General features: G+C 50.4%; 3 protein-coding genes across 4 annotated transcripts in view; 1 reads left to right on the plus strand and 2 right to left on the minus strand.

Moving 5' to 3' along the window:
• Window positions 1-1,001: 1,001 nt before the first annotated feature.
• On the minus strand, window positions 1,002-7,231 carry LOC122463561 (CUB and sushi domain-containing protein 1-like). Its single transcript, XM_043534131.1, has 5 exons — window positions 7,075-7,231; window positions 5,345-5,479; window positions 3,900-4,067; window positions 3,118-3,321; window positions 1,002-2,312 (listed from the first exon to the last, which is right to left on the minus strand). The coding sequence occupies exons 1-5, from the start codon at window positions 7,145-7,147 to the stop codon at window positions 2,299-2,301; spliced, it is 594 nt and encodes a 197-aa protein (XP_043390066.1). The 5' UTR covers window positions 7,148-7,231; the 3' UTR covers window positions 1,002-2,298.
• A 3,973-nt stretch (window positions 7,232-11,204) lies between these two features.
• Window positions 11,205-20,142, minus strand: LOC102947395 (histone H4 transcription factor). 2 transcript variants are annotated; one of them, XM_037882378.2, is made up of 10 exons: window positions 19,866-20,142; window positions 19,047-19,226; window positions 18,090-18,316; window positions 17,580-17,691; window positions 16,568-16,720; window positions 15,661-15,738; window positions 15,438-15,558; window positions 15,104-15,242; window positions 13,526-13,650; window positions 11,205-12,748 (listed from the first exon to the last, which is right to left on the minus strand). In XM_037882378.2, exons 2-10 carry the CDS (start codon window positions 19,207-19,209, stop codon window positions 12,226-12,228), a joined length of 1,641 nt encoding a protein of 546 aa, XP_037738306.1. In that variant the 5' UTR covers window positions 19,210-19,226; window positions 19,866-20,142; the 3' UTR covers window positions 11,205-12,225. The 2 variants fall into 2 exon arrangements, with proteins under 2 accessions (XP_037738306.1, XP_043389819.1); XM_043533884.1 differs by having other exon boundaries at window positions 19,772-20,133.
• A 6,289-nt stretch (window positions 20,143-26,431) lies between these two features.
• Window positions 26,432-27,524, plus strand: part of C22H11orf53 (chromosome 22 C11orf53 homolog) — a 28,093-nt gene continuing 27,000 nt past the window's right edge. Inside the window, exon 1 of the mRNA XM_043533857.1 lies at window positions 26,432-26,539. Within this exon, the coding sequence (XP_043389792.1) occupies window positions 26,432-26,539 (108 nt within the window). The remainder of the gene's footprint in view (window positions 26,540-27,524) is intronic.

Consider the following 27,524-nt stretch of genomic DNA (forward strand, 5'->3'; position numbering starts at 1 on the left):
GTTGGCACCCTCAGTGACTCTTTGGCCATAGCAGCTGCCTTTACTGGCTGAGTTCACCCATAAGCCTGCCCAAAGCTGAAATCAGCTGAGTTAGCAGTGTGGGCACAGAACATGAACCGTCTCCGTCAATCAGCCTCATGCCTCCACGAGCTGTAGCAATGTGGAGCTTGGGCTCCAGAACCTACAGGAGAGGGGAGAACACGTGAGCGGGGTAGGAATACCCTGGAGAGGCAGCTGGTGAGTATCAATGCCTAAGAAGGAATAGCACTGTCTGTGTATGTCACCTCCGGAGTGCAAGGAGCTACTGCTCCCTGGAAGCCTGTGAACCTGCACCCAATTCACTAGCCCTGAACTCACTGGCTTTGGTCCTGTTAGATTTACAAATTAAATTCACAGTGACCGCAATACTCTGGAAATACCTGGACTAACAGCAGGCAGGGGAGAGGATGCTGGTTATCCTCATTTGGTGCTGCACACTGCTGGCCAAACTGAGAACTGCCACCTCGGTCTGAATGCAAACGGCTCCCGGGCCAGCACAGCTCACACTTAGAACTGGTCATACTTTTTCAGTGGAAACTTTTTCATAAAAATGAATACAGTGTTAGAAAAGCGTCATTTCCAGGGGAAACGTTGCTTTCCAATGATCTTTTTCAGTTGTTCACTTAACAAACCCCACCCCCATTCACTTTTTGGCACCCAAAAAGTTTTGGCCACAACTTGTCCCCATTTTTTTGGGACTGGCACTTGTCAAAACCCAAACAATTGGGGAGTGCTGGTTTTTCAGTTAAAACTGGCCCTTTTTTCTTAGATAGTTTTCAATAAAAACTATTATTTTTTTCATGGGACTGTTTCACAGGAACAAAACCCCACTTCCCAACCAGCTCCACCCCCAGCCCTGGAGAAGAGATGGGGCTTCTGAACACAGGGACTTAACTGGGTGGAGTGTGGACGGGAGCTAGAGGGTGAGGAGACGCCTCCAACAATAACACTGAAACACCAGTCACCTCTAGACAGATTTATTGGAGTGATGGTCACAGGCTTGGAGCCAGGGGACAGAGACAATGCCCCTAGGGCAGGAGCAGCATTCACCATACCCAGCGTTTAATCCTCACCTTCCCCATGCCTACCCCATATGAGGCCAGGAGGGAGAACACCACTGGCTGAGGCCTTTGTGTCCCACAGACCCTCCCCAACTGCTAGGTGAGGGAGAAAATTTGACAGAGGCTGCTGGGTGCCAGGGAGTAGCATGGCATCACAGAAAAGCAGGCAAGGAAGGGGATTCCCTTCAACTGCCTTCCATCCCCCTGCGTCAGAAGAGGAAACTGGTGCCTAATCCCATATTAGGGCAGGAGCAACCCTCTCCCCCACGTAGAACAGCTGCTCCCTCTCCCTTCTTGCTGTGGGTGGTGCATTTCCCCTGCCAAAGGTGACACTTGCAGAACAATTCACCTTTTACACAGTTTGCCCCCGACTAAAGCTCCTTTAGGCTGAAGGCCTCTGCTCCCCGCTCCTCTCTGCTCATGCCCCTCTGCCTTGATAGGGATTGGGACTCGCCAGGGCAGGCATGCAGGTGGGAGGGAGGGAGGGGCAGTCCCTTTTGGCCAGCTGGTTTGGTTCACTGCACCTGCTGCCAATGGAACCTGTCCACGCAGACTCCAGCTCTGGCGAGAGGCAACGGGGGAGGCTGTAGCAATCTGCAGCACTGAGATAATGACGTTCCTCATTCAAAGATCGTTAGGGACAGCGAATCCCCACATGCCCCCACACCCAGTGCTGGGTATTATTCATCCCCATTAAGCATATGGGAAAACTGAGGCAGAGATCGGTGTTGTCCTTTGCCCATGGTCTCAGAAGAGGGCAAGACTGGAGTCCTTGGCTCCCATTCCTGTTCTTTGGAACTCTGGTCCCTGGCTCCCACAGCGTAACCCCCTGCAGAGCAGGAAGATGACTGTATATACCCATCCCCTTACGTGCTTGTTTGGAACAAAGCAGGGTGCAAAGGGTTAAGTTATGGGGGAGGCAGTCCTTTCCTCTGCAGATGCTGCACCCCAACAAGACAGGCTGGCAAACGGTTCCAGCCCAGGAGACAGACACAACCACGCACTTCCGCGAGCACACTGCCAGCATCGTGCCAAGGGCGCGATGGGAACAGATGGATGGAGGAGTCTGGCCCGACGGGGAGAGGCACAGTATGGTAGCCTACTGTGCAGTGAGCATCAGGCTGGCTGCTGCCCCTCCTGGGACGGAGCTCCCCTTCACAGCTGAACAGCTCCCCACGAATCCATCCACCCCAGATCTCTACCCGGAGGAAGCTGTAACGAGAACACGTTCAGACAATGGGCGTCTGTGTGATGTTAGATTATCCTGACCCTCCCCCTCCCACGTGCCCCACGCCAAGTCAAGGGTGCCATGCGAGCGCATCTGGACTGGCATGCGACTAGCTTCTGCTCCTTGCCTCCCCTCGGCTCCATGGGCCAGTGAAGAGCAGCAGAGCGAAACTCACTTTCCTGCTCTGATCATGGAGCCAACTGCAAAACAAAGTCGCCAATTTCCTCGCTCTTGGCTCAGCTGGCGCCAATCGGGGAGTAACCCCAGTGCAGCCAGCAGAGTCATTCTGCATTATACAAGGCACAAAATGGGCAGACAGTAGCCCTTTCCATACTGGGATCAGATTTCTTAGATACTGCTGTCAGGGGCACTCTGGAAAAGGCATGCCTCTCTGGGGTGGAACCTGGCAACTGATAGCCTGCACCAACAATGTTTAGGACAAGAGGTGAAGAAAGAAACTTGACTAATCCTGTGGTCACAAGCAGACCAGCCAAACCACACACGTGCAGTGTCAGGCATAAAACCCAGGACCTTTAGGACCAAAGAACACCAGGGCTGACGATTACAGCAAAAGGAGAATCTCCATCAGCAGCAGTACATTAGGGCTTTTACTCTATGGGGAGTAGCCAATAGGGGGGCGACATGATCACACACGCACAGGAGAGCAGGTCCAATACATTCCACCCAGCACAGGGCAGCGATTGTGTTGCAATAGGATGGGAGCAGCAGGGAAGTCTCATCAGGTTGGCTGGGGAGGCGGCTCCCTCTGGACGGGACGGGGTCACTTACAGCAGGGGACGTAGCAGTCGCACTCGCAGAAGTCGCAGCGCGCGAACCAGCGGGTCCAGCCCCACTGCTTGGTGACGCAGTTGGAGATCTTGATGCAGCCGTGGTTGAGGAAGGCCCCGAGGTGAGTCTTGTCCGTGCAGGTGGAGGAGCAGCTGCCGTCGATGTCCCGCTCATTAATCTCGATCCGGCCCCGCAGGCATACCCCTGCTGGGGAGAGACAGCAGCCCTGTTACCCCGGGGCTGGGGGGAGGCACTGAGAACAGAGCACGGGAGTTATTAGCATGAGGCTGGGCCATGGTTATCAGAGCAGTGGGGCTGGTCTCTCAGGGCTGATGAGGCATCAGGCTGCCGATGGCACCAGTACCCCAGGTTCCAATAACTAGCCCTGCAGCCTTTTAGTGCGCAGGTCCCCAAGCCTGGCAGACCCAGCACATTCTCCAGAGCTTGGAAGACCCCTAAGGGAGAGAGGTGAAGCTGATGGTGCAGCCCCAGGCTGGGATAGGAGAGCGACATCCCACTCTCCCCCTGCTCCTGACTGCAGAGGGGTGGGGACAGAGGTGTTTCCTCCATTAGCCCCCTCGCCGCCACACATTAGGGATGTCTGAATGGAGCTCACCCAGTGCAGCCAGACCTGCAGACTATGCTGACTCCCATGTGGAAAATTGGCAGATAAGGGACACTCCAGCCACCACTGTGATGCAGCCACCTCTAGGGTGGAACATTAGCTCCTCCCAATCCTACCCATTTTACTGCCCATTGGTGCTGCACGGCGCAGTACTCACGGAGGCAGGTGGGTTTAGGTGTCCAGTGGCCATCGGACTGGCAAGCACTGGCTGGGTCCCCCACCAGCAGGAAGCCGGGTCGGCAGCCGTAGCGCACCACAGAGCCCACCCACCAGTCATTGCCGTAGACCATGGAATTGAAGTCTGCCTCTGGCCGCCCGCAGTTCACTGGGAAGAGAAAGGTCCCTGTGGATGGTGCAAGTTGGAAGTCTGAAGGTATCGCCACCCCCGCAGAGACCAAAGGGGCACCAGAGAGCAGCACACCATGGATACATGCTTGGCATCATTGGGGTGCCAAGGGCTGCTGGCATAATTCCACAGCCCCAGAAAGATGCCAAGGGTAAATACCAGATCCTTGGGGGGACATGCTGGGCATGGGGGTCTGGATCCCAAAGAGATGGCAACAACTTATGCTATGGATGACAAAGGTATATAGCTCCTGGGACCCGTGATGGCCAGGATATCTGCCACAGCCTGGATGCATGCTAGCAGTGCTGGTAAACTGCTCTGGGTATGTGACATGGAGCCTAAATGGATGCTAGGATGCCAGGGGCTGGAGGTAAATGCTCCAGATCCCAGAGGAGGATCCATTGGCCCATCTCCTGGATGTCGGGAAACCGAGGATACAGAGATGTTGCATCAACCCCCAGCCCGTAGCCTTTCAACCACCAAGCCTGCTCCAGGACACAGGCTTGTTGCATTAACCTCAACACCTCGTGGTGCCAACAGCTGCTGTAATTCCTTGCCAAGGGGACCCTCAGGAAATGCCCCATAATTCTCACTTCCCAGATGCCCCCCAAATTCTCCAAGCCAAAGACAGTTTTTGATGGAGATAAAAAGGGCCTTTGGGGTCACACATAGAGAGATGTATGTATATGTTGTTTGTATATAAAAACCTTACACACAAAAACCAAACAGGTTTGAACTGAATCAAAACCACTGTTGTTGTTTTTAAATATCTCATCAAATAATAAAACAATTCATTTCAAATCAACCAAAATGTTTTGGGTTGATTTGACGGCATTTTTTCATTTCAATTCACCGTTTAACATTTTCACCCACCCCCCTTTAAATTTTTTTTTTAAAATTGGCTGTATTTGAGAACCAAATGCCACGTTGAAACAAACGAATAATCCCTCTAAACAAAGCATTTCAACTTAAAACAAATCTGGGTTTTTCCACGTGGAAGCTATTCACTGAGTTCGATCGAAATTTACAAATAGTTCCAGAGACACCAAAACAAAATTAATGTTATCGGTCAAATTTCTATTTGTCAAAACAAATTCACTGGGCTGCTACTGGAGACAGCCTCCCACCCCCACCCCCACTTCAGACTTGTTTCCCAGTGTCCGAGTGCATTTGGGGTGAGATCAGTGAGGTTCCTGCACAGTTCCTCCCCCACCAAACTCAGCCTCTCCTTTGCTCTTCCCACGGCACCCCTGTACCTCGACAGAAGGATTTGTATCCCAGCCAGCAGCAGCTGCCATTCCCACACTGGCTCCTCTTCAGCTCCTTGTGTTTCCCTTTGCAGCCCCCCATGCAGATGGGGGCCGTGCCAGACCAGTATGTGTCCAAGCTTCCTGGAGGGGACCGATCAAGGCAGAACAACAGGGAGAGATGGGCTGGGACCTCTCTCTTCTCCCAGGTCCCAGGGCACCCCCACGATTCTGTTTCCCACCCCCACCTCCCAGAATTCTCTTTCCTAGCTGGGCCAGGCCCCCCCAGGGCTCAGCAGCAGCACTGACCTGCCAGGGTGCGTCTACACTGCAGCTGGCATGAGCCTCCCAGCCAGGTAGACAGGCTCACCTTAGCCAGGCTCAAGCGAGCACACTAAGAATGCCAGCGTGACTGTTATGGCTCGAGCTCACCCAGCCGGGCTAGGCTCCAGCGCCTGAGCTCCAGACAGAGCCGCGACATCCCCCAGCCCCAGGCAAGCCAGCTGGGAGATCAAGCAGGGCCCTGCTAGCCATCACTCTGCAACAGGGTCAGCCCCAGGTCTTTCTGAGGGCCCCAAGTAGCGTTCTGCATTCCCGTGGCCCTTCACGGCCTCACAGACCTTTACGGATGCTGAGGGGCCTCTTGGGGAGCACCCCAGGAGCAAGCAGGTATGGGGGTGGGAGGAGAGACACTGAGGCATAGACAAAGGAACTGATTTGCCCAAGGCCACGAGGAGTCATTGGCAGAGCTGGGGATAGAACCCAGGAGTCCTGGCTCCCACGGCATTTATGGCATGTCTGAGTGACAGGCCTGAGATCTGGCGCCCTCTCTTTATCCTCTGGAGAGGTGCACCCTAGGCAGCAGCAGCTCAAACTGATCCTGCCAAGAGGTCTCAGCCCTGCCATGGCGTTCCCAATGGCTTTTCTTTGATGCTGCCAACAAGGGATTCTCTGCAGGTGGCACCTGCATTTCCTGTCTGCACATGGGACCGAAGTGGGGCTGGTGAAGTTGTACCCTGAGAACGCTGCAAGGGTCTGGAAGCAGTGAGGGGCGGGGGTATCGGGGCCTGGCCGAGAGTGCCAACACCAGCAGGTCCAGATCAGCACCAGAACCTCCCACCCAGCCCGGGGCACGCCAGGGAGACGAGATGGACCTTGGCATGAGGCACCGTTTGGAGAAGCGACTCCTGCCCTCTCCACTGACGGGGAAGCAAAACAGAAAGGAGCACGGAGCTCCTCGGCCCCCGAGAGGCAGGGGTGACTCAACGCCAGACGGAACCTATGCTGGGGAGAACTGGCAGGACACGAATGGAGGATCTTTCCCAGCTCTGGGCAAAGACTGGGGTGGGCACACTTTCAGTGTGATGCCACCATCAGCTCTGTGGCATGGGGGAAGGGGTGACCTCCCACTGTGCCCTGCTGCACGGGCTGTGACACAAAGAGCGGGGCCTGCTTAGAGCATTGCCAGCCCATGGCCCTGCAGCACCAGGAGGGCGCCTGAGAAAGCACAAGCAGCCACCACCCCCTTTCCTTGGTGGATCCCAGCAGGACTAGCTCAGCCTCTGGGCTGGGCACTCTGCACAGACCACAGAGCTGCTGCCCTGTGACCAAAGCAAAGCTGCTCTTCTCCGCAAGGACACTGACCAGAGCTGTCTGGATCCCGACACAGCTAGCTCCCTCCCTAGTGGCTCTCAGGCACCATACTGTGTGTAGCCAATGCCTCCCGCCCCGTTACTTACCTTCCTCCTCCTCACCAGAGCCAAACCCAGCCAGCGTGACTAAGACGAGGAGTCCCAGCTCCATGGTGCTCATCACAGGCCCAGTCCAGTGCCCTCTCCACACACTGCCCTCCTTAGTTGTTCTGAAGTTTCCAGTCCTTCTCCCACTGGCCTTGGACTCCAGCTTTCAAAAGACAGGTAGTATTTGCTTTTCCATCTCCCCCTCACCCTGGGGATGCTGGCTGGACTGAGCTGGCTGCCAGCAGGGTCTGGCTCTGTCCTGACCCAGCCTTCCCATGGCGGAGGGGAACTTCACTTCCATGTGCTCAGGACAGAGACACCTTACAGGTCCGGTAGCTGGGGGAGGACGGGGGGTGGGGGGGACGGAGGGGAGGGGGGACTGGAGGAAGAGGCTTCCATTTAATCCCCATTCTCTGTTCCCTGCAGATAATCCTCTGGCAAAGCGATTACCTTCTGCAGCCTATGCTGTGGCTGCAGCAATTAAAGACCCCAGAGGCCACAATCCCACAGAGGAGCACCAGTGAAGTTTCAGACTGGGCCCTACGGTATTTCCTGACCTTAGGTTCTATTGGTTCATTCCAGGGACAGCTGCATTGCCCATATATCCACCTGTGGAGCCCCAGGCTCCTTGACCTGAGTAGTGCCATGGAAAGGAGCTAGAGACATCCCAATTCACTGCAGCTTTTGGCACAGATTTGGTTCTTCAATGTGCCAGCTAGGCTCTGTTGCCTGGAATGCTCTTGCTGCGAAGGCATCCTTGGTACAACTGATCAGAACCAGGTTATGCCAAGCATACAAGATGGGACTCACCTAGCTGAAAGGTGGAAACTAGCCTTTGACCTCTGGGACATGCACAGGTGCCTCCCTGTCCAGTCTCCTCTCAGCCTGGATGTGAGAGCTGAACCTCTATGGAGGCGCTGTTCGCTGCATGAGCACTCAAGGGAATTTAGAGCCAGCTGAGCAACCCGGAAATCCTCCGACCATCCACACCAGTTACAGCATGGGCGGGACAAGCTTACCCCACTCCTCCTGGCAGCGTGCTTCACCCCAGCCTTGGGAATCCACCTCTGGGGTGGGACACAGTGTCCAGGGCCCCTTCACGCCTTTGTCCCCTCTGCAGAGGCTACATATCAGTTGTGAAGGGGCATGCATGCACACAGTGTTGATCTCTGTCTGTGGGGAATCGGACTGAGAAACCCATTTGACACAGGCCTCCAAACCACTAGAGGATTTTGATCACGACTGTCTGAACTATTTCCAGAGGGGTTGTGTTCCCTGCCTACCTCTGCCTGGGAACGCTTTGTCCAACAGACACTCACCTTCCTTCCCACCTCCCCACTTTTACTCAGGCCTGGTCTGCACTCAAAAGTTACATTAGCATAAGTATGTCAGGCAGGCGTGTGAAGAAACCAAGCCTGACCGGCATAGCTAGGCCAACAAAACCCCAGTGTAGACACAGGTATGTGGACGGAAGAATGCTTCCATTGACATGGCTAGCTGTTCAGAGAGGTGGTGTTCCTACACAAGCAAACTCCTTCCGGTGACATAGGCTGCGTCTATGTTATGGGGCGATGCTGGTATAATCTCCATAGCATGGGCATTCCCTTAGTATCTGAGGGACGAGAAACCAATGTGAGCGTCTACATTCTGAAGAGAGAGCATCCCTTTGGGTGCTGCCCTCCACCACCTCCTGCTTTCAGGACACAACTGTGAATTATGCTCTTAGTGGGTTTGTAATGAGAAAGTGAGCAGATGGCTGGGGGTTGAATCGTAAAGTGATTTCTCCCTTGAAATAACCTGGAGCTTCAGCGGCTTTTGCTCTGCTGAACTACGCAAGCAGGGAACGGGAAAGGCAGCGACCACCACACCACAGTGGCTGCTGAGGCCACAATCCTACTCCATTGCTGGAGGATGGTCCGTTGAGCCTACACACACTAATTGTTTCCCGGAGTCATAAGCAGAACAAGACACCTGACTTCCGTGCACCTGCTGCACAAAACCGACTCCCTTCAGGGTCCCTCCATTCAGGGCTCTCCAGTGAGCCAGCAAAAATCCTGCCTCAATTATTGCCACTGGTAAATCCCTAATGGCAACCAATGGAAGAACTACTTGGAAAATCCCCCACCACGCATGCCAGAACTACAGGCCCAGCAGGGCACTGCAACACCTTACTCAGTTTAGGACAGGAAGTGAAGAAAAATTCTGTATCTAGTAGAAACTGCAGGGAGGTACAATGGCACCATGGGATGTTCTAATGAGCACAAGTGTATTATCCAAAAGAGGGAGTCTCCAGGTGGGGCACTTGCTTTGTGGGAGGAGTATCCAAATCACATTGGTTTCCTAGAGGTCTCCCATCCAAGCCCTGACTCAGGCTGGCCCTGAGCAGAAGGGCAGAGTTACACCAGTTTAACTTAAGTTGCGATTTTAAACCATCTAGTTAAGCCAGTGCCAAAGGCCATGTGGACACTTATTAGGGTTTAAACCAGGATTCCTGCAGTTTAGCTGAAGTCAATTCAAACCATGTTTAAACAAAACCAAAATGCCCCCCTTACACTGAAATAAGACCTCCCCACACAGGGGTTTGCCCTGCTTTAACTGAAGCGGTGCTGATGTGCACGCTGACAGCCCCTCAGCCTGGGAAGGCCAGTCAGAGCTAGGCAGAGAACGGTAATCCTGCTTTGTGAAGGATCCTGAGATTCCAAAACGAAATCCGCAAATTTCAAAATCCTCCACAAGCCAGAATGATCGTTTTCCACCTAGCTTGATGGGAGCCCCAGCTCCATGACAGCATGCTGAGCTGGCTGTCCCAGAGCCAGGGATCTGGGCTGCAGAGAAGCCCTGAGCTGGGCTCTCAGCTCTTCCAGGCTCCTTGTCAGTCTGCCAGGCAGGCAGGTTTCAGCACAAACCAGAACCTTCCATGGCCCCAGATGCAGCTGGCAGAGGCCATCTTTGCTGCACCCTCAGTACCAGGAGGCAGCTCCCCAGTGAGACAAGCTCCATAATACGCTGGTTAAGGCGATTACAGCTGTCCTGGGAGAGCAGCAGGTGCCCCCATTCGAGGGCTCAGCGTGGAGCAGGGAAGGTTATTCCAGGATTAGAAAGAGCACAGCACCTCCAAGGGAACTGATCACCACCAGAGCCCGTCTACCAGTCCGAGGGTGGGACAGAGCTTCCTATTTACCTGCACTTTACAGCCATGTTCCTGCCACATCCCAGTAGGATGGGGTCAGGCTGCCAAGCAACCAGAACCAACCCAAGCTAGACAACAGCAATCTGCAATGGACCTGCTAAAAACTACCCCCAACATGATGTTTGGCTCATGCCTTTCATCCAACAACAACAAACTTTTCAAGTGGGCCTCGCTTTGTCCGCCCCTGAAATGTGCCCAGCTATGGGAGGAAACGCAGCACTATTTGATTCCCCATAACACTGCGATATAATGGCTCAGGAAAGGAAGATGAGAACTGTGTCCTCCGCTGAAATGGCCAGGAGGATTAGTGGCTCGGGAGACCATAATTACCCATGCTGGAGGTTAGCCAAGACAGAGACCTCCTAACAAGCATGGTATGTCAACACCTCACTGATGAGGGTATTGCAAATACATCTAATGATGACTTGGAGGGCAGGAGGGTTGTAGAGTTGTCTCCCAAATCTACAAACCGAAGTTTAGAACTGAGACCCCTTGGGATCCCAGGAGAGAAAAAGAGGCCAGCTAGCACAGCTTGGTCCCGTGGTAGAGACTTGCTTGCAGGTCGACAGTGATCCTTATGTTAAAGCAAGGAAAGGTTTCTGGGTCAATGGGAATGGCGGAGTAGTCCACGTGAGGGAAGAAGGTTGGGGGAGTGCTATATCCTATCTGATGAGACAGCGTGCGTGTGGAAAGCTATGGGAGGCACAGAGCAAAAGCAGACACTCCTATGCCGAAGCTGGGGATTCCAGCCGCATGAAGGTGGCTCTGTATCACTGGACATGCCACAGAGATATGGTAAGAGCTCAAGTGTCACCGGCACCCTAGATATTACAAGGATACGGTCACGAAAATCCCCAACTGCTTGGTCTCATCCCTGCCCTAGGGTGTGCAAGAGCCGCATTGACAGGGCCACGGCAGACACCACACACTTGCAACCTGACCTGGAACACAGGGCTTTTATTTATTTATTTTTATTATAAAAGCACTCACTTTGCACAGCCAGGAGCCCAGGCCCCAGTGTGGGGAAACCCCTGAGCAAGAACCCGAGGAGAGGATGAAGGCAGCACAAAGGTCCCCGAGTGTTGAGAAGGGCACCCCCAGCTTACACCAGCTCCCCACCAGTGCATGGGGGAGCAGCAGCCTGCAAAGGGACAAACGGACCCTTCGGCTGTCCCCTGCTCAGATCAACAAGGTGACGGGGCAGTGTCAATGCAAATACTGATAAGGGATCTGTTTGAGCAAGCTAGAAAGTGGACACTCCGACATGTCTGAGACAGGGTCAGGGCGTCTTGTTCACCCGAGGGCAACGAGAAACTGGACAGAATGAGCCTGTTTAAGGCCAAACAGCATCTCAGGAGGTAAGCTAATCCACCTGCAGCTCCAAAGGAGTGGAGATTCTGGCTGAGCACGGAGCTCTCAGCAAGCACAGGGACTGAGTCTCTTAGCAGCAGGAGTCTGACCCATCTGCCAGGGACCTTTGGGGTGTGGGGGGGAAACAGCCCAAACCTCTCCCCATGGGATGGAGGGCACTGAAGTCACAAAGCGTTTGTGCTGGGAGACTATTCCACATCTTCCTCCTAGCTCGAATCCCCTTTCCTGCCATGAGAATATCTAAGGCTGCTCCCAGCATCCACTGCCACCTTCCTTTCCCAGGCTGGTGGAAGGGAGCTTGATCCCTCTCACCCACTGGGTGCTGACCAGAGCTTTCCTCCATCAGGTCACCCAGCACAGCGCAGTTGCTCCTCAGTGACAGGAGGGCAAAGGGAGACAGCTGAGGCTGGGTGGGGACGTGCTCAGAACCTTCCCGAAGGCAGCACCAACTCCTCTGGGTTTATGATCAAGGACGAGGAGGGACCCCAGCGGGGTGATGGAAAGTGTTTGTGATTCCATCCCTGCCCTCCCAAGCAGGAGAGACACCTGAATTACTTGAAGCCAAAGTGCAGGGAGGCAGCGCTGGCGCCTCACATAATCTGTATCCCCAGCTCCTCAGCTGTCTTCTGTAGGCGGTCCATGACGTTCTCCTCCGGCTCCCCGGCCAGGCCGCCGGGCACTGCTGCCTGCTCCTCTGAGGGTGCGTTGGCCATGACGTAGTACACCGTCTCGTTCTCCCCACGTTCGTTGGTCCTGTTCACCACACGGATGATGGGGCCGAGCGGGGCGCTGGACTCTCGGTCTGGCGAGGCCTCAGCTCTCGGGAAGGTGCTTTGCTGAGCTGGGTCAGGGTTGGCAGCAGCATAGGCCGGTGGTGGCAGCGGGGCCACCTGTGATTCCATGTCATTGGCCTCCTCCAGGGAGGCCTCTGCCGGTGGCTCCAGGATGATCCCCTGCAAGTTGCCCTCACCCTCTGTCAGCACCACGCACTCCGCCGTGCCATCCAGCAACTCGCCCTGCTTCTCCCGGTCCTTCAGCAGCTGTTCAGTCAGCTCCACGCTTTCGTAGCGCACTAGCTGCAGCCGCATGTAGCCGTCTTCGTGTTCCTTGTACCTGGGCAGGCCAGAGAGAGGGAGGGTTAGAACGGGGCTGGAAGGCAGATGCCTTGTGCAGTTACCGAGGGAGGACTGACTGCTTGGAGTGCTGCCCATCGTGCTAGCCACCCAACGCCAGGCTAGGTGGCGATCAGTGGCAGTTGCTACCCGAAGGAGGTTATTTTGCAGCACTGATATTCCTATGGGACAGACATCCCAGCACACAGCGCCCAGAGTGTTAACAGGCAGTGCAGTGGGGGAGGCGTTGTCAGGGAGGGTAAATCCTTTCATCCCCAGCCCCTAACAGTTAGCAGCCGCACACCAGATAGAGGGTTTACATCTCCACTCAGGCCAGGTTTGGTTTCTTTGTCCTGTCCAGTTTCCATGGGCAAATTTGAGAGCCCTCCTTTGCTTCCTCACCCTTTTAAGCCCTGGAACATCTAGGAGAGACTGCGGTTTGCTGGAGATTACACTGGATAAGGCATCCTCAAAACCTGACCGGGCTTAGACTGGGGTGACTCTCTCAGGCTGAAGAGAGCTGGATCTGGCTGCAGCCTGAGCCTGCGAATTCCACAAGCATCCCAGTAGATCCAGCCGCATTAGCGTGGCTGCTGCCCAGCAGCCCTTGTTTCTGATCTGCCACTGGAGGCTGCTATCTAGGTACTGATACGGCACCCAGAGTATCAGAGAACCCAGGAGCAACGCCCTCCACTCCTGCGTGACTGTCCCCTACTGCCCCCTGTGGCTTGAGAGAGGTAGTGAGCTTTGCACACACGAGAGGCTGGAGGTCCAGTACCTGAAGCGAGGATGGCCCGAGGGCCACTTGAACTGGTGTTTCTTCCTTAGGTGCACGGTGAGGTTATTCCCACGCGTGAAGCACTTGTCACAGATGTGGCACTTGTACCGGGGTTCCGAGTCACCCTGGGGAGGGAGCGAGAAGAAAGGAAGGATGTAAATGTCATGGGATTCAAACCCAAGCTGCCTTGTGGGAAGCCAGGCTTTCCAAGAGGAACAAACATCCTACAAGTTTTATAGCAAGCATCATTATGGCAAAGGAGTGGGGGACTGGTAACACTTCTGATGGGCTTGGCATTTCCAATCCATGGGATGGAGGGAATCTCATTACCTAGGAGATCCTGTGCCCCGGCTGCTAGTTGTTTGGGACTGCTTTGCAAAGCGGCCACAGAATCATAGAAACGTCAGACGGGAAGGGACCTCAGTAGGTCATTTAGTCCTGTCCCCTGCACCGAGGCAGGGCTAAGTACTGGAGCCATACTCATGTCTGTAGAAATACAGGTATTCAAATGCTTGCCCCATGCCAGAGAGTAGCCGCAGAACACACGCAGTCAGCCATGCAGGGAGGAACAGGGGCAGGCGGACCCCATCCAGTGCTCCCAAGGGATTAGCCAGAAGGAGATACAAACTGACGGCTCATAAAATTAGCACAATTGCTAGGTTAGTGGATAGTGGCCAAGAATGGAGAACTCCCACTCAAATCCCATAAGCCACCATTTATAGCCACAGGAAAAAGCAGGCAAGATGCTAGGCAAACATGTTAACACACCACATAGCCTGAATTACTGGGTGTGTATGCCCAGTTCTGGTCAGTGTTCTCTGCGTCTTTAGTGTCTTCAATGCAGGGACCTGCTACTTGCTTGCCAGGGCTCACCTACTGTTCAGTTCATCTTTGCTACTTCTGACCTTAGTATCTACGAATCTATGAAACTGCTGCTCTTCCTGCCCTCGACCCTGCACTGGAAGGGGGAGCAACTCCCTGTTCCCAGCCAGAGAGCAGAGATCAAAAGAGACCAGACAGCCAGAAGGAAAGTCATGAGAGACCCACCCTCCCCAGATAACTTGTGTTGTCTCATCCGAACCCATTTAGTCATTAGCACTGCAGCAGGTGGAGAGAGGAACAGGAAGGACAGAAGAGTCAATTCCTCCCAGAGCTAATGGATACCAAGTGTGACCATGGATTGTTCATGGGTGGGTGAGGAAAATGAAGCTGAAATTTCCATTGGGTTTTATGGTCACCTCGAGGGCTAGGGCGGGTTTGGGAGGAAGAATGGTCTGGTGGAAGTCAGGAGATGTGGATTCAAATCCCAGCTCTGCCAGACTCCCTGTATGACCTTGGACAAGTAATTTGGTCTCTCTGTGCCTCACTCCCCCCATCTGTCTAGCGGGGAGGACAGCATTCCCTTCCTCTCAGTTTTTATCTTTATCTAGATTGCAAGCTCTTCAGTGTAGGGCTCATCTCTCACGACGTGTATGTGTAGCACCTAGCACACTGGACTGCGACCTTGCTTGGAGCTTCTCAACATTATTGCAATATAAACAGCGGGAACAGCAGCAGATCCACGGGTTCCCTCCCCACCTCGTGGACTTTCCTGTAGTGCAGTTTGATGGAGCAGAGGGAGCGCGCAGTGAAGCTGCAGGCTTCGAACTCGCAGCGATAGGCTGGCTCTTTGCTGTGAGTGTCCAGGTGCTTCCTCAAGTCAATGAGATTTTTACAGCTGAAAGGAAAGAACGTGGGAATGAAGCCAAATGCGTGAGGGACCCCTACCTCATTCTCCTTCCCGGCCCATCAGTGCTTCTCTCCCAGCCCCTGACAACCCAACTGCTCTCCCTTCACCCCACACAGACCCAGGCCCCACCTCTGAACCCCAGACCCACTCCCCCCTAGGGAAGTACAATCACAGGGACCCCACCTGTAGTCACAGTAGTCACACTTGAAAGGCCGCTCCTCGCTGTGCCGGAAGCGGATGTGGTTGCGCAGGGAGGAGGGTAGTGGGCAGGTCATGTCGCACAAGGGGCACTTGTAGTGGTTTACTGCTCGAGAAAAACGAGAGGGAAGCCCATCACCATGGAGTGGGGAGAGGGAATGCACTTGCCAGAGCGACGGCTGGAAGAGAGAGAAGGGCCTTTACTCACCATGGTTCCTCATGTGATCACGCAGCAGCCTCTCGGTAGCAAACCTCTTGGAGCAGTGGGAGCACTGAAACCTCTGCTCTGTAACAGTGGGGAAAGGTGGGGGGAGAGAGAAGAGAGTGCACAAAGGGGGAGGGGAAAGGACAGAAAGAACAAAGCAAAGAGAATATAGCACAGACAGCAACACACAGGAGGAAGAGAATTAGTTATATCAGAGCCAGGAGCCCTTTCGCCTCATTCACAGCCACTGTGGGCGCTGCCCCTGGCTAGAGAGCCAGTGTCTTGCCTTCCAGTGCACACAGTCCTCCCAGTGCTACCACTGCATGACTCAGGAAGCAACCCCAGAACCAATTGTACTGCCTTCAAGGACGGTCACAAAACAAGTCTAACCAGGAATGAGATGCATGGGAGCTGGGGACATACAGGGAGAGCTGGAAATGTAGACAGGGCCCCTGCAGGGAGCTATGGGTAGACCAGCAACGCCTTTCACTTTTAGCTACAGGCCCAGCCTGAAGCGGAGAATGCACAGCACAGTACTGACTCCAGCACCCAGTATGGCACAAAGGAGCTCAAGGAGATTTTAAATGAATGTAGCACTGGCAAAAGGGCCTGCCTGCCAGCCCGAGACTTTAGTCCCATGTCCACAGAGCAAGAATGGCACTGGATACTGCAAGACAAACCTCTCCCGTGCTGCCCCACCCTTGCCTGAGAGGGGAATTCAGTCTCAATGGCCTATCAAGCCGCTGGTCTCTCTGGTGAGCCTGAGAGCCAATCAGTGCCACCATTCACAGTGGTCGTGCCCTGCTAATGCCTTGCTCCTAGAACAGAGATAGCTGCTGACAAATCAAATGACCCAGCTAGAAGCAACAGGATAGATCAGGGACAATCCCACCCCCACTCAGGCACTTACGATCCAGGGCGGTCTGCCGGCGGATATGGTCAAAGAACTTGGTGTTGTTGGAGAACATCCCGCCACAGGTAGGACAAGCCACTACCTTCTCCTGCGTGTGGCTGCGCAGGTGTTCCCGCAGCTTACAGCGTCCTTTGAAGGTGCAGTCACAGTCTGAGCATAAGAGGCAGAGACATTGGTTAGCTCCTTGGCAAAGGACCGGACAGCTCCGAGAAACTTTCAGTAGCACAGGCAGAGGAAAATGCCTTGGACTCAACAGCCCCAAACCACGCAGAAGCCTTCAACTTGCTGTTCTGCTGGGTGGGAGGTTAATGCTGCCCCCAGTGGAGAGCCAGGCCAAGTATGCTGCAGATATGTAGAAGACTGGATACAGGCCTACAGACAGCATAGATCTGTCATTCCACGGGACACATGAGCAGCTGAGATGATCACGTCCACATGAAAGACAGCAGTTATTGTTACAGTTAAACCAGCACTTCCCCCTTGCTGTTCTGTTCAGAGGCCTTGATACAGTCTATTAAATGCCTCAACTGGAATCACCGGGTATTGAGTCCACCCATGGTGGGCAGGTTCCAGTCAGTTCTCTGACTGGGGTTGGGAAGTTCTTGGGCAGTTTTACACTCCAGGGACTGAGAACCCCTTAGCAAAGGAAGGAGGGAAGTCTAAATCAAAAGGGCTGGGGACTAAGAAGCAAGAGTCCCAGGTTATATTCTTCACTCTTACATTGACATACCGTGGGCACCCCAGCAAGCTGACACTGTATTTTGGTTTCTGGAGCCAACCAGTGGGGAAATGGAGAGCACTTTGAGAGCCTCAGTGGAAAGGAGCTACCGAAGTGCAAAGCCTTCTCATTTGTCAGCTGCTCCTCAGCCTTGCCCCAGGAGAGCTTTCAGGTTCTCACATGTGCAGGGACTGTGTTTTGTTCCGTGTTTGTACAGCACCAAGCACAATGAGGTTCTGGTCCATGACCGGGGTTCTTAAGTGCTACTGTAACATAAATAAAATCAAATACCTTTCCAGCCACAAAAGACCACATGGTTCTCCTTCCCAGCTGCCTTGTATTCTGAACAGAAGCTGTGATCCTCCACATGCCGGTAGAACCATTCAGGGTTATCAAAAGATCTCTGTTGCGGGGAGACAAAAACACAAGAATATTGGTCAGCACATGCATACTAGCAGTTCTGATACAGCTCAACTTTGACAGAGCTTCTTCCCTCCTCTCCCTTGGGGAAAACACAGAAAAGCACAATCCAGGCATCCAAAATGGTTGCAGTGCTCGTAATGCTGAGACCATCTCCCTACCCTAGAATAGAGATTTTGTTGGCTTGGACCACGTAAGGCCCTGTCTGTGCCCCCACTTGAACTGGGCTGAGTTCTCAAGGGTTACACCAGATTGAATGCTCGGGAACTGGAGATTTGCTGACACTGTGTGAGACTAAGCCCTCCTTTTCTCCTGCTCCCACCTGACTGCACACCTAGAGACAGGATTTAGGAGGGCTGATCCCCTCCCTGTTGCTCTCACCTCACAGTACTCCCACAGACACAAGAAGTTTTCCTGGATCTCAGGTATGATGTTGCGGCTCTGGAAGTCCAGCTGACAGTGGGTCACATCTGACTGGCTCTGCAAGGCCTGCAGCCCCCACTGCTTCAGCTTAGTGTGGTAACAGTGGAAGTAAACATGGCGGACAAGGTCTACAGAGCTTTCTGGGGAGCAGAAGCCACATTCCTGCCACAGACAGGTGTATTCTTCTGCAACATAAACAGGAAACACATTCATTTTCTACAGATTTGTCAGTAACTGTCTCCCTGTTAACGCTTAAGTCCCCATGAGCAAGAGAAGATGCAAGCTTTCTTCATAGCTTTCCTTCCCTGCAACCGGTGGGACCACCTACTTATGGTGAGAAGAGAACTCTCATCTTCCTACTTGTTCAGTTCTGGACTCTGTTCTAGAAGGCTAAGCCTCTGGCTTATGATCCACTACAAAGGCAGCCAATACCTTGCACTCAAGACAGTCAATACAAACATCAACTATTTACAAAAATAAAAATAAATCTCCTTAGCTCTCTTAATAGCTCAGATGTTCACAGATCCCAGTCCAGTGCTCAGAATGTTAGACTATGTATCACCCTTTAAAAATATATATCAGTTAATGCTGCTAAGCATCTCATTGAAAAGCCCAGCATAGATTTAACTGAAGTCACATAATGAAGAGGATTACGATTTAAGGGTTTATAGGTTAATTGACAGCAGAGCACACTAGATCCGCTGGAAGGTTTATTTTCTTACCAGAATGCAGAACACGTTATCTCCAGTGGTCACTATGGCATCACCCTCACTAGGAAATTCACTATTGAAATTTCTCCATGTCTACCGGGGTGGTTCAGAATAATGAAGGGAGCTTGATGACCCACCTTATGGCTCTTCCAACCCAAGAGTCCAATTTTAGTTATAGTTTTTAATTGCACTCACGGTCCCTTACCAAGAGGGTTCATCTCATCCCTGTGCTCCCCACGAAGATGCAGCTGCAAATGCTCCGACACATGATCACAAAACTCCTCCATCTTAGAGGCCACATAGGTGCACATCTCCCACTCACACTGGAGCACCAGCTTTTCCTTATTGCCGGCCTTCCCAGGAGGCATGGTCCGACCTTTAGGCACTGAGAGATGGTGTTACAAAGACAGGAAATGTTTGGCATGCCATTCAGTCACCCAGAAAACCACCACCACCACAAAAGATGCCCTCTACAAAGCCGTGGGGGTTCCTAGATGCAGCGTGGGCCATGGCACTATGGGGACAGAACTGTGACTGCGGTCAGCTCAGAGGGGCAACACAGCACAACGTTGTATTTTGCAGATCCAGCCCCTGCCGGGGGAGTCTCAGGGGGGTGGGAGGGTTGTGACAATCCACAGCTGGAATAAGATGCAGGCAGGAGCGCCAGGAAAATCCAGAGACAGGAGACACCAGCGTCCCCCATCAACACCCTCCTCCCCCGCGGGCCGCCAGGAGCCCGCCGCCGGCCCCGGAGCGCAGGGGGCGCCGTGTGGACGCAAACCCTGCGGTCCAGCGCCGCCGCCCGGGTCACAGCGCACGGGCTGCCCCCGCCGCAGGGGCCAATGGCCGGATCGGACCCAGGGGGCCCGGCTCCCCTAGCCCCAGGAGAGGGGGGGGGCCTGGGGACAGCGGGTCCCGAGACCGGGGCACCTGCCGCGGGCAGCCACGAGAGCGGGGGGCCGGGCCCCGCTTCGGCCAGGCCTGTCCGCGGGAGGGGGCGGGGAAGGACCCGACCCCTGGTTACCGGCGGCTCCTCGCGCCGGCAGCTGCCGGCTTCCCCGCTCCGGGCCCGCCGGGGGGCGGGCGCAGCAACCGCGAGGCCGGCCGCCTCGGCAGCCAATGGCAGCGCCTCCTCCCAGCCCGGCAGCCAATCCGAGCGAGGGGCGGCCGCGCGGGGAGTCGGGCGGAAAGGCCTCGGCCGGAAACGCCCCCCGCCAGGCCGGGACACTAAGGTTCCGGCTGCCGGTCTACACGGAAGTGCCCGAGACTGGCTCCGGAAGCGGAAATAAGCTATGGAGGCCCTTTCGGGAGGGGGAGAGGCTGAAAACGTTTACGTCTCCGTTTTGACCTTTGACCCCGTCAGAGGTCGGAAAACTCAGTGCCTCCGACCGATCTCATTTGACCTTTGAACTCTGACCCACTACAGCCTGTCCGTGACCTTCTGACCCCTGTGGGCCAGGAACTGTCCGTGAGCCCGGCCGCTTGACCCCTGGCCCATGGGCCTCAGGGTAGGTGGAGTCAGACATCTCGGTGACCTCTTGACCTTTGACCTTCTGAACTCTGGCTTCAGAGGCCCTTTGACCTTCCCAGCAGCCAGGGTCAGGGCTGTGAGAGCAGTCGCCAGAGGCAGAAGACACCAACCCCTGTCAAGTGGCTGGGGGTGAGAATCAACCACCAGTTGCCACTTCTCCTACAGCACCGAGCCCCATCACCCCTGCCGGCACGAGGAACAGCCCCTGCGGGGCCCTCCCACCGGATCTGTCTCTCACCCCAATATAAACTCACATCAGTGAGCCCACTGTGCCAATGACCCGTCAGCCATTCTAGGCCTATGGTACTAGGGCTGTCACTGCTGCAAAACGCTCTGCACACCACATTAACATTCCTTCACTAATAAACACAAAACCTGCACTCACTGCAAACACACACAAAACTCATCACTTAATGAAACATCCGACGAAGGGAGCTGTAGCTCACGAAAGCTTATGCTCTAATAAATTTGTTAGTCTCTAACGTGCTACAAGTCCTCCTGTTCTATATGGAGATACAGACTAACACGGCTGCTACTCTGAAACATGCATATCTAGTTAGGAGCAAAACACTTGAAGAAAGAGGTGGAAAAAGGGGAGAGAGTCCAGAGGAGAGCAACTAAAATGACAGAACGTTTAGAAAACCTGACATCTGAGGAAAAGTTAAAAAGTCTGGGCATGTTGAGTTTTGAGAAAAGAAGACCGAGGGAGGCTCAAATAACAGTCTTCAACTAAGTAAAGGGTTGTTACAAAGAGGATGATGATCAATTGATCTTCATGTCCACTAAAGGTAGGACAAAAATTAATGGGCTTAATCTGCAGCAAGATGGATTAACGTTACATATTAAGAAAATTTTTCTAACTATAAGGATAGTTAAACACTGGAATAAGTTACCAATCAAGGTTGTGAAGCCCCCATCATTGGAGGTTCTTTAGGACAGGTTGGACAATACCGGTTAGGGATGTTCTAGATATATTTGGTCTTGTTTCAGGGCAGGAGGATGGACTAGATGACCTCACTTTCAATGTCCTTTCCAGTCCTACATTTCTATGATTCTAAAGCCCAAATCTTCAAAGATATTTAGACATCTAACTCCCATTGAAATCAATGGGAATTAGGCACCTGAATACCTTTGAAGATCTGGGCCCAAAGCCTTAACGTCAGGTTAGGAAATAATGTTACCTAGTCCTCATCTTCAGGAACTCTCTCATTCTCTGGGACTGATTTATGATTTATCATTAGTGAACCCCATGGTCACAGCTTCTGTTTCCATCATAATTATTCAGATATAAATGCACCATTGGGCCAGAGGAGCAGGGCAGCGGATAAGCCTCTGAAACTTAGTGAATATGATTTTTATCCCCAAAATGTTAATATTTTTTATTGGGTTCATCTTTTATTTAATGTTGAAAATCATGAAGGCCAATGCGAAAATTCATGCAAATAACACTAGGCAAATAAGAGGCAGAAGTTCTGAGTCAGTCAATACAAATAGCGATCCTGCTGTGAAAACAGATACACATCACTGGGACTTTGAAACCTTCCTGCAGTATCTTATTTGAGAACAATGCTTTCTATTCTTCCTGTGGTGTGTGTGTGTGTGTAACCTGCATCATAAACAATGAGGCAAAAAAGGTTATAACATGTTTCTTTGGCGCTTTACAATGTGTATCACATTTATTATCAGCATCATCTATTAAAGGGCATTGCAAACTTTTGTGGGCCGTAATCTGAACAACCTTTTCCCCCCTTTTCTCTCTGTTTGCGAAGTCCATCTAACTACTGGTGTTTTCTACCCCCATCTGCCGCTGAATTAGGAATTCAGGATCAAGATCTTAATGTTCAGTATCATTTTTGTTAAAAGATAATATCAATGCCAGTACCCCAGCTTTTTTTTTTGAGTACCAAATAAATAGGTGTCTACACACACAATGGAAAGATACAAATTATTTAAAGAAACATGTCTGTTGCAAACTTTCTAAAGAAAACTGTTAAAAAAAATTTTTTTTGGGGGGGGAGGTGTGTGAGTGGGGGGACAAATTGTAGGTTTCATCTCTTATAGAGGTTTTCTTACGTATTTTTAAAGTGTTTTGCTTCCACCTTAAGATTGTGCTTACTTGTTTGCTTATATATAGGACTTGATCCAGCAAAGCCCTTAAAAACTTATTGATTTCAATAGGGCTACCCATCTGCTCTTAGTTAAGCATATTCTTAAGTATTTTGCTGGACTGAGGGCTTATTGATATCATATTATCTCACAATCAGTATACCTGCCTCTCAGGGTTGTTGTATGGATTGATTAATAGATGTAAAACACTTTTGAAGATATCAAAAGTAATGCAAGGGGCCCAATCATGCAAACGTGTATGCATATACTTAACTTTAGGCTTTAGTAGTTGCTTTGGGGCCCAAGCATTGAGTATATCATGAGATTTCATATGGTGGCTCTTTTTCCTCTGTAACTTGACAAAGTGTGAAATCCTGCAATATGTTATGTTAACTGAAATTTACAGTTGGTCACCATGGTAAACAGGGCAAACATTGTCATTTGTTGTATAAACAAGTAAACCCCTCTCATCCCAGAATGATCAATCAAATTACTGGCAGCTGGAGTTCACAGTCAAACATAGTAAATTAACTGTTTTATTATCCATTAACTTTATGCTGCATGTGTCACGCTATCTGGAGTGGCTCACAACTGTGAGTGCCTACCTCAGATTGTCAGAAAACAAGGGCAGACATCCCAAATTGGTGGTATGTTTTATAATTAGATTTCACCAAGTCAGTAACAAATGTGAACATTTGGAGAACGATACCAGTCTTGCCATGGAGTCATAGACCCTTTGACTCTCCAGCCTATCTTGCCACTCAGACAAACTGGACTTTGTGATAAAAGGGTACTTAAATCTAAAATCACACCACAGCTGGTTTCTCCCAGTTCAAGGAGACCAGCCACTTACCCCAGCTCAATTGATACTCCACATTTTATACCAAAGACAATGATGGCAGCCAAGTTTATAGCTAATAAATCTCTGGTTAGTTTACTAAGAAAAAAGAATGAGTTATTGAGAAATTAAAGCAGGTAAAATATAACAACAGGTGAATCACAATTTGTAACTTCAGATGGTAGCAGTGGTGTAATAAATGGCCAGTTTCCCAAAAGTCTTTCAGGGCTACCCAGAATAACTCTGGGGATCTCAGTCTTCTCATTCAGCTATTCTGCCCTGTTAGAATCCAAACAGTCCAGAGATGAAGGATTTTTCTTTGGATCCGTTCTTATATCTTCTCACAGAAGACAAGCTGACAGTCTCTCTACCAACATGGACTTTTCCTTTGATGACGATGAGTGAGGAATGCACTTAGTCTTTTGACTACAGGTCATCATACACAATGGCCGTTCTGATAAAGTCCATCATTAGCATTCCACCAGGCTTCTTTGATGTCTGATGAGTTATTTAGTTACAGGGGTATTTACGCTTTAAATGTTTGCTATTACATTATAACAGGAACAGATAAGTTAAAACAATGTATGTAACATCCCTTTAGTTTTATAACGTTTAAACACCCAAAACACTAATCACTTTGATCTATACTAATCCACAAGTGAAATGACCTGAAAACAGTCTAGCATGATCTGATCAGCCAGTGTCACAGCATGTTGCAAAATAATGTTATTTAACAACAAACAGCAAAAATGCTCTCCCTTTAGCAATGGATTTAAATCAAAATTTGAATTAGGGAAATAAACACTGAATATTACATCTGTTAGGCCAGTGCTTTGGTCTTAGTAAATAGGAGTAAATTATTAGCAAAGTTTGTTTTGGGGCAGGCAAATAGAATATAAAAATTAAACGGGATGGTGTACGGTGTGTAATATGACCCAGTGGGTTCTGTTATGGTTACAGGGCAATACTCAATTGGCTGTATATCTGTTTCCTATTATGAATCCTGATCCTGAAAACGAAATAAATGGAAGATATGTGCCTAAAACCCCTACACTGCATTGAAAATCTCAGTCCCATGTTCTGGGAAGGCAGGTGTGTGATAAGAACTGGGGTCTGTGGTAAGAAGGATATTGGTTGGGTTTTGATTTCATCTTTGGTTCATTATTTTCTTGGCTTGGCATGAGGAGCAGCCGGAGGTTCAAATGTTTTTTTAATGCCATTATTTTTAATTGATAGCAAAGACACCTAGAGTGAATAGATACTTCTGGAACTCTAGGGAGCAATCTTGGATCCACTGAAGTCAATAACAAAACTGCCATGGACTTCAATGGGGCCAGAATTTTACCTATATCTTTTAGATCTAAAGAAATCAAGCAAATAAGATTCAGGAATAAGAGATGGAAGCAGACAGGGCTAGTGAGGAGAGCTGACAATAGGTAAGCAGGTAGAAAGGTGACACTATTGCTTAGTATGCAAAAACATATTCCTTTTACTGTGACCTAATACCACCTTCCAAGCTTTATTGGCTCCTTGTTACTTCTTGACATGAACCTTGATTGTAAGCTCTCTGGGGCAGGTGCTGGCTTGTACTACATAATATCCTGCTAAACTCTGTTTTTTTCTATCTTATCCTCCTACTCTTCTCCACTCTGTTGGTCTGTTCTGTTACATCCTGTCTGACTCCTAGCCTATGAACTCTCTTGGGCAGGGCTGTCAGACTTCTGCCTTTTTGCATTATATGGCCAGACACACACGCCAAGTGATGTAGATTCAATATGTCATGAAGGGAGTTGCAATTTTTCTGTTATTTCAGCTCCCCATGAGCTGCTTTTCTTTCTCTTGACATGCCTGGCAGGAGCAGCCTTTGCCAGCAGCCGTTCCCCCCCTACTCCTCCAAAAAACAAATGATGGATGGAAAAATAAAACCCCTCCTCTAGTAATGCTGCCAGTGGAGTTACAAAGAGGAATGGATTTGGACTGGCAGACCTTTGAGCCGTCAACAGATTCCAGAAGAAATGAACTATTTGATTATGATGAATGTACTGGCAATATTTCACATAGGTAAATGTAGTGTGTACTTATGCAGGACATAGTATATTGAGCAACAACCTGCTGTTCTTGTAAACAAAATACTACAGACCTTGTCCCTCTTACTGCACTTTTCCTCTGACATATTTCCATGTTGAGGCCAGTAATGTCACACAATAGTGATCTCCCAACTGATAATCAGGGCAAGTTTCTGAACCAAGGGATAAGCTACAACATTTGAAGAAGAAACAGTAAATAGAGTTTCTGCCTCTTGGTTCAGGAAGAGCAGAAATGCAGAATTCATCAGAGTGCATTGCTATCTGCAAGGAGTCTAATACTATCCACCTAGACACAGTGACAACAATGTATTAGTAGAATGGAAGCTTCTTGCATGCTAATGGGGAACAAGCCAAGGTCATTTACTGGGGAGCTATGAAAAGAGCATCTAGCAGGAAGGACTGAATATGGGTTGGTAAAGACATATGGCTAGTCATCTCTGGTCCAGATTGTTATTGACTGAAAGGTGTGATTGTCTTTGTGAAGCTGGTCAGTGGTCTCAATCCACTCCACTAGACCCAATCCAGTGCCCACTGCAGTGCATGGAGAGTCTCCCTTAGATTTCTTTTACATTTTTTAACATCTAACCTCGATTGTGAGCGCCCTAGGCCTGGGATTGTTGTTTTATTACTTGTGTGTACAGTGCCTAGCAAAATGTTGCCCTGATCCTATGCTGGGGTATTGTGCTACAAGTAATATGGCATTTTCCTGAGCCCCACAATTTCTCTGGCCAAGTCCCTTTTCCTCTCTGCTATATGGAGACCACTGATCACTGCATGACTTATAGGTTTTTCATTATAAATAACTTTTCCTCCATCAGCATGTGAAATTCCGTTTTCACCCATGCATTGTCTTTTTAATCAAGAGAAAAAACCTTTGAGAATGATCAGCACTGACCATGCAAATTGCAGTGAAACAGACAGTGGAAGATTTGCATCTAAACAAATCCCAAAGAAGCTATTTCAGAGACATCATTAAATTGTGAAAAATACATTTCCGTCAGGCTCAAAGAGAACTTTATTAGTGGAGAATGAGCATTGACTTCATTCTCAACTGGAAAGCTCCTGACGGTTCATTTTCAGAAAGCTTGCAGAGTCTGAAAGGGGGAAATTCACAGCAGCATTCAGAATGGAAACTGGTGAGTTTCATTGTCAAAACTTTCCAAAATATAAAATGTATATCTCACCGATGGTGAATTGAAATATCAACAGTAGAAAACAGGGGAATGGGCACATTACTTGTGGTCTGAACTGAAGTAGAAAGGCAAAGAAAGGAATATGCCTTTAAATCACTGTTTGGTATTTTCAATATTTCAGGTTTCAGAGTAGCAGCCGTGTTAGTCTGTTTTCGCAAAAAGAAAAGGAGTACTTGTGGCACTTTAGAGACTAGCCAATTTATTTGAGCATAAGCTTTCGTGAGCTACAGCTCACTTCATCGGATGCATTCAGGTAGCTCACGAAAGCTTATGATCAAATAAATTGGTTAGTCTCTAAGGTGCCACAAGTACTCCTTTTCTTTTTTCAATATTTCAGTATTTTAGCAATATTAACTAATATTTTCAGCCTTCTCTAAATACAATTTAGGATGCTTATGTAATTCATAATGCACTTTTTCAGAACTTACTGGAAAATTGTAATAAATTCTGATCAAAGTTAGGTTCTCTCCTCTCTGCTGCCAGTTATTTCAGGTTTTTAATATCTCAGTGTCAGATCTAGCACACTGGCTCACTAAACTCAGGGGGACTGATTATGTGAATCTATCTAGGTGAGAAAAAGTTGCAGTGCTGGGCCCTTATTTCGTAATTGATAAATTAGATAGGCCCTGATCCTGCAACGACTTAAGCACTTGTGTAACTTTACATATGTGAGAAGACCAATTGACTTCAATAGGACTACTACTCGTCTGAGTAAAATTAAGCATTTTCATAAGTGTTTGCAGGATCAAGGTCTTACTTTGTAAATAAAATCACTAATTTAAAAGAAGCTTTCACTATAACATTCATATGCTTTGTTTCAGTGGTTCAGGGTTAGAGCAGGGTAAACAGGTTCATTTAAATAAGAATCGGTATGAAAATTGGCTTATTCCTTGAACTGAAGTTAATCCATTCCTGACTGTAATTCCTT

This window comes from Chelonia mydas, chromosome 22 (genome assembly GCF_015237465.2).
Source record: "Chelonia mydas isolate rCheMyd1 chromosome 22, rCheMyd1.pri.v2, whole genome shotgun sequence".
Classification (NCBI taxonomy): Eukaryota; Metazoa; Chordata; order Testudines; family Cheloniidae; genus Chelonia; species Chelonia mydas.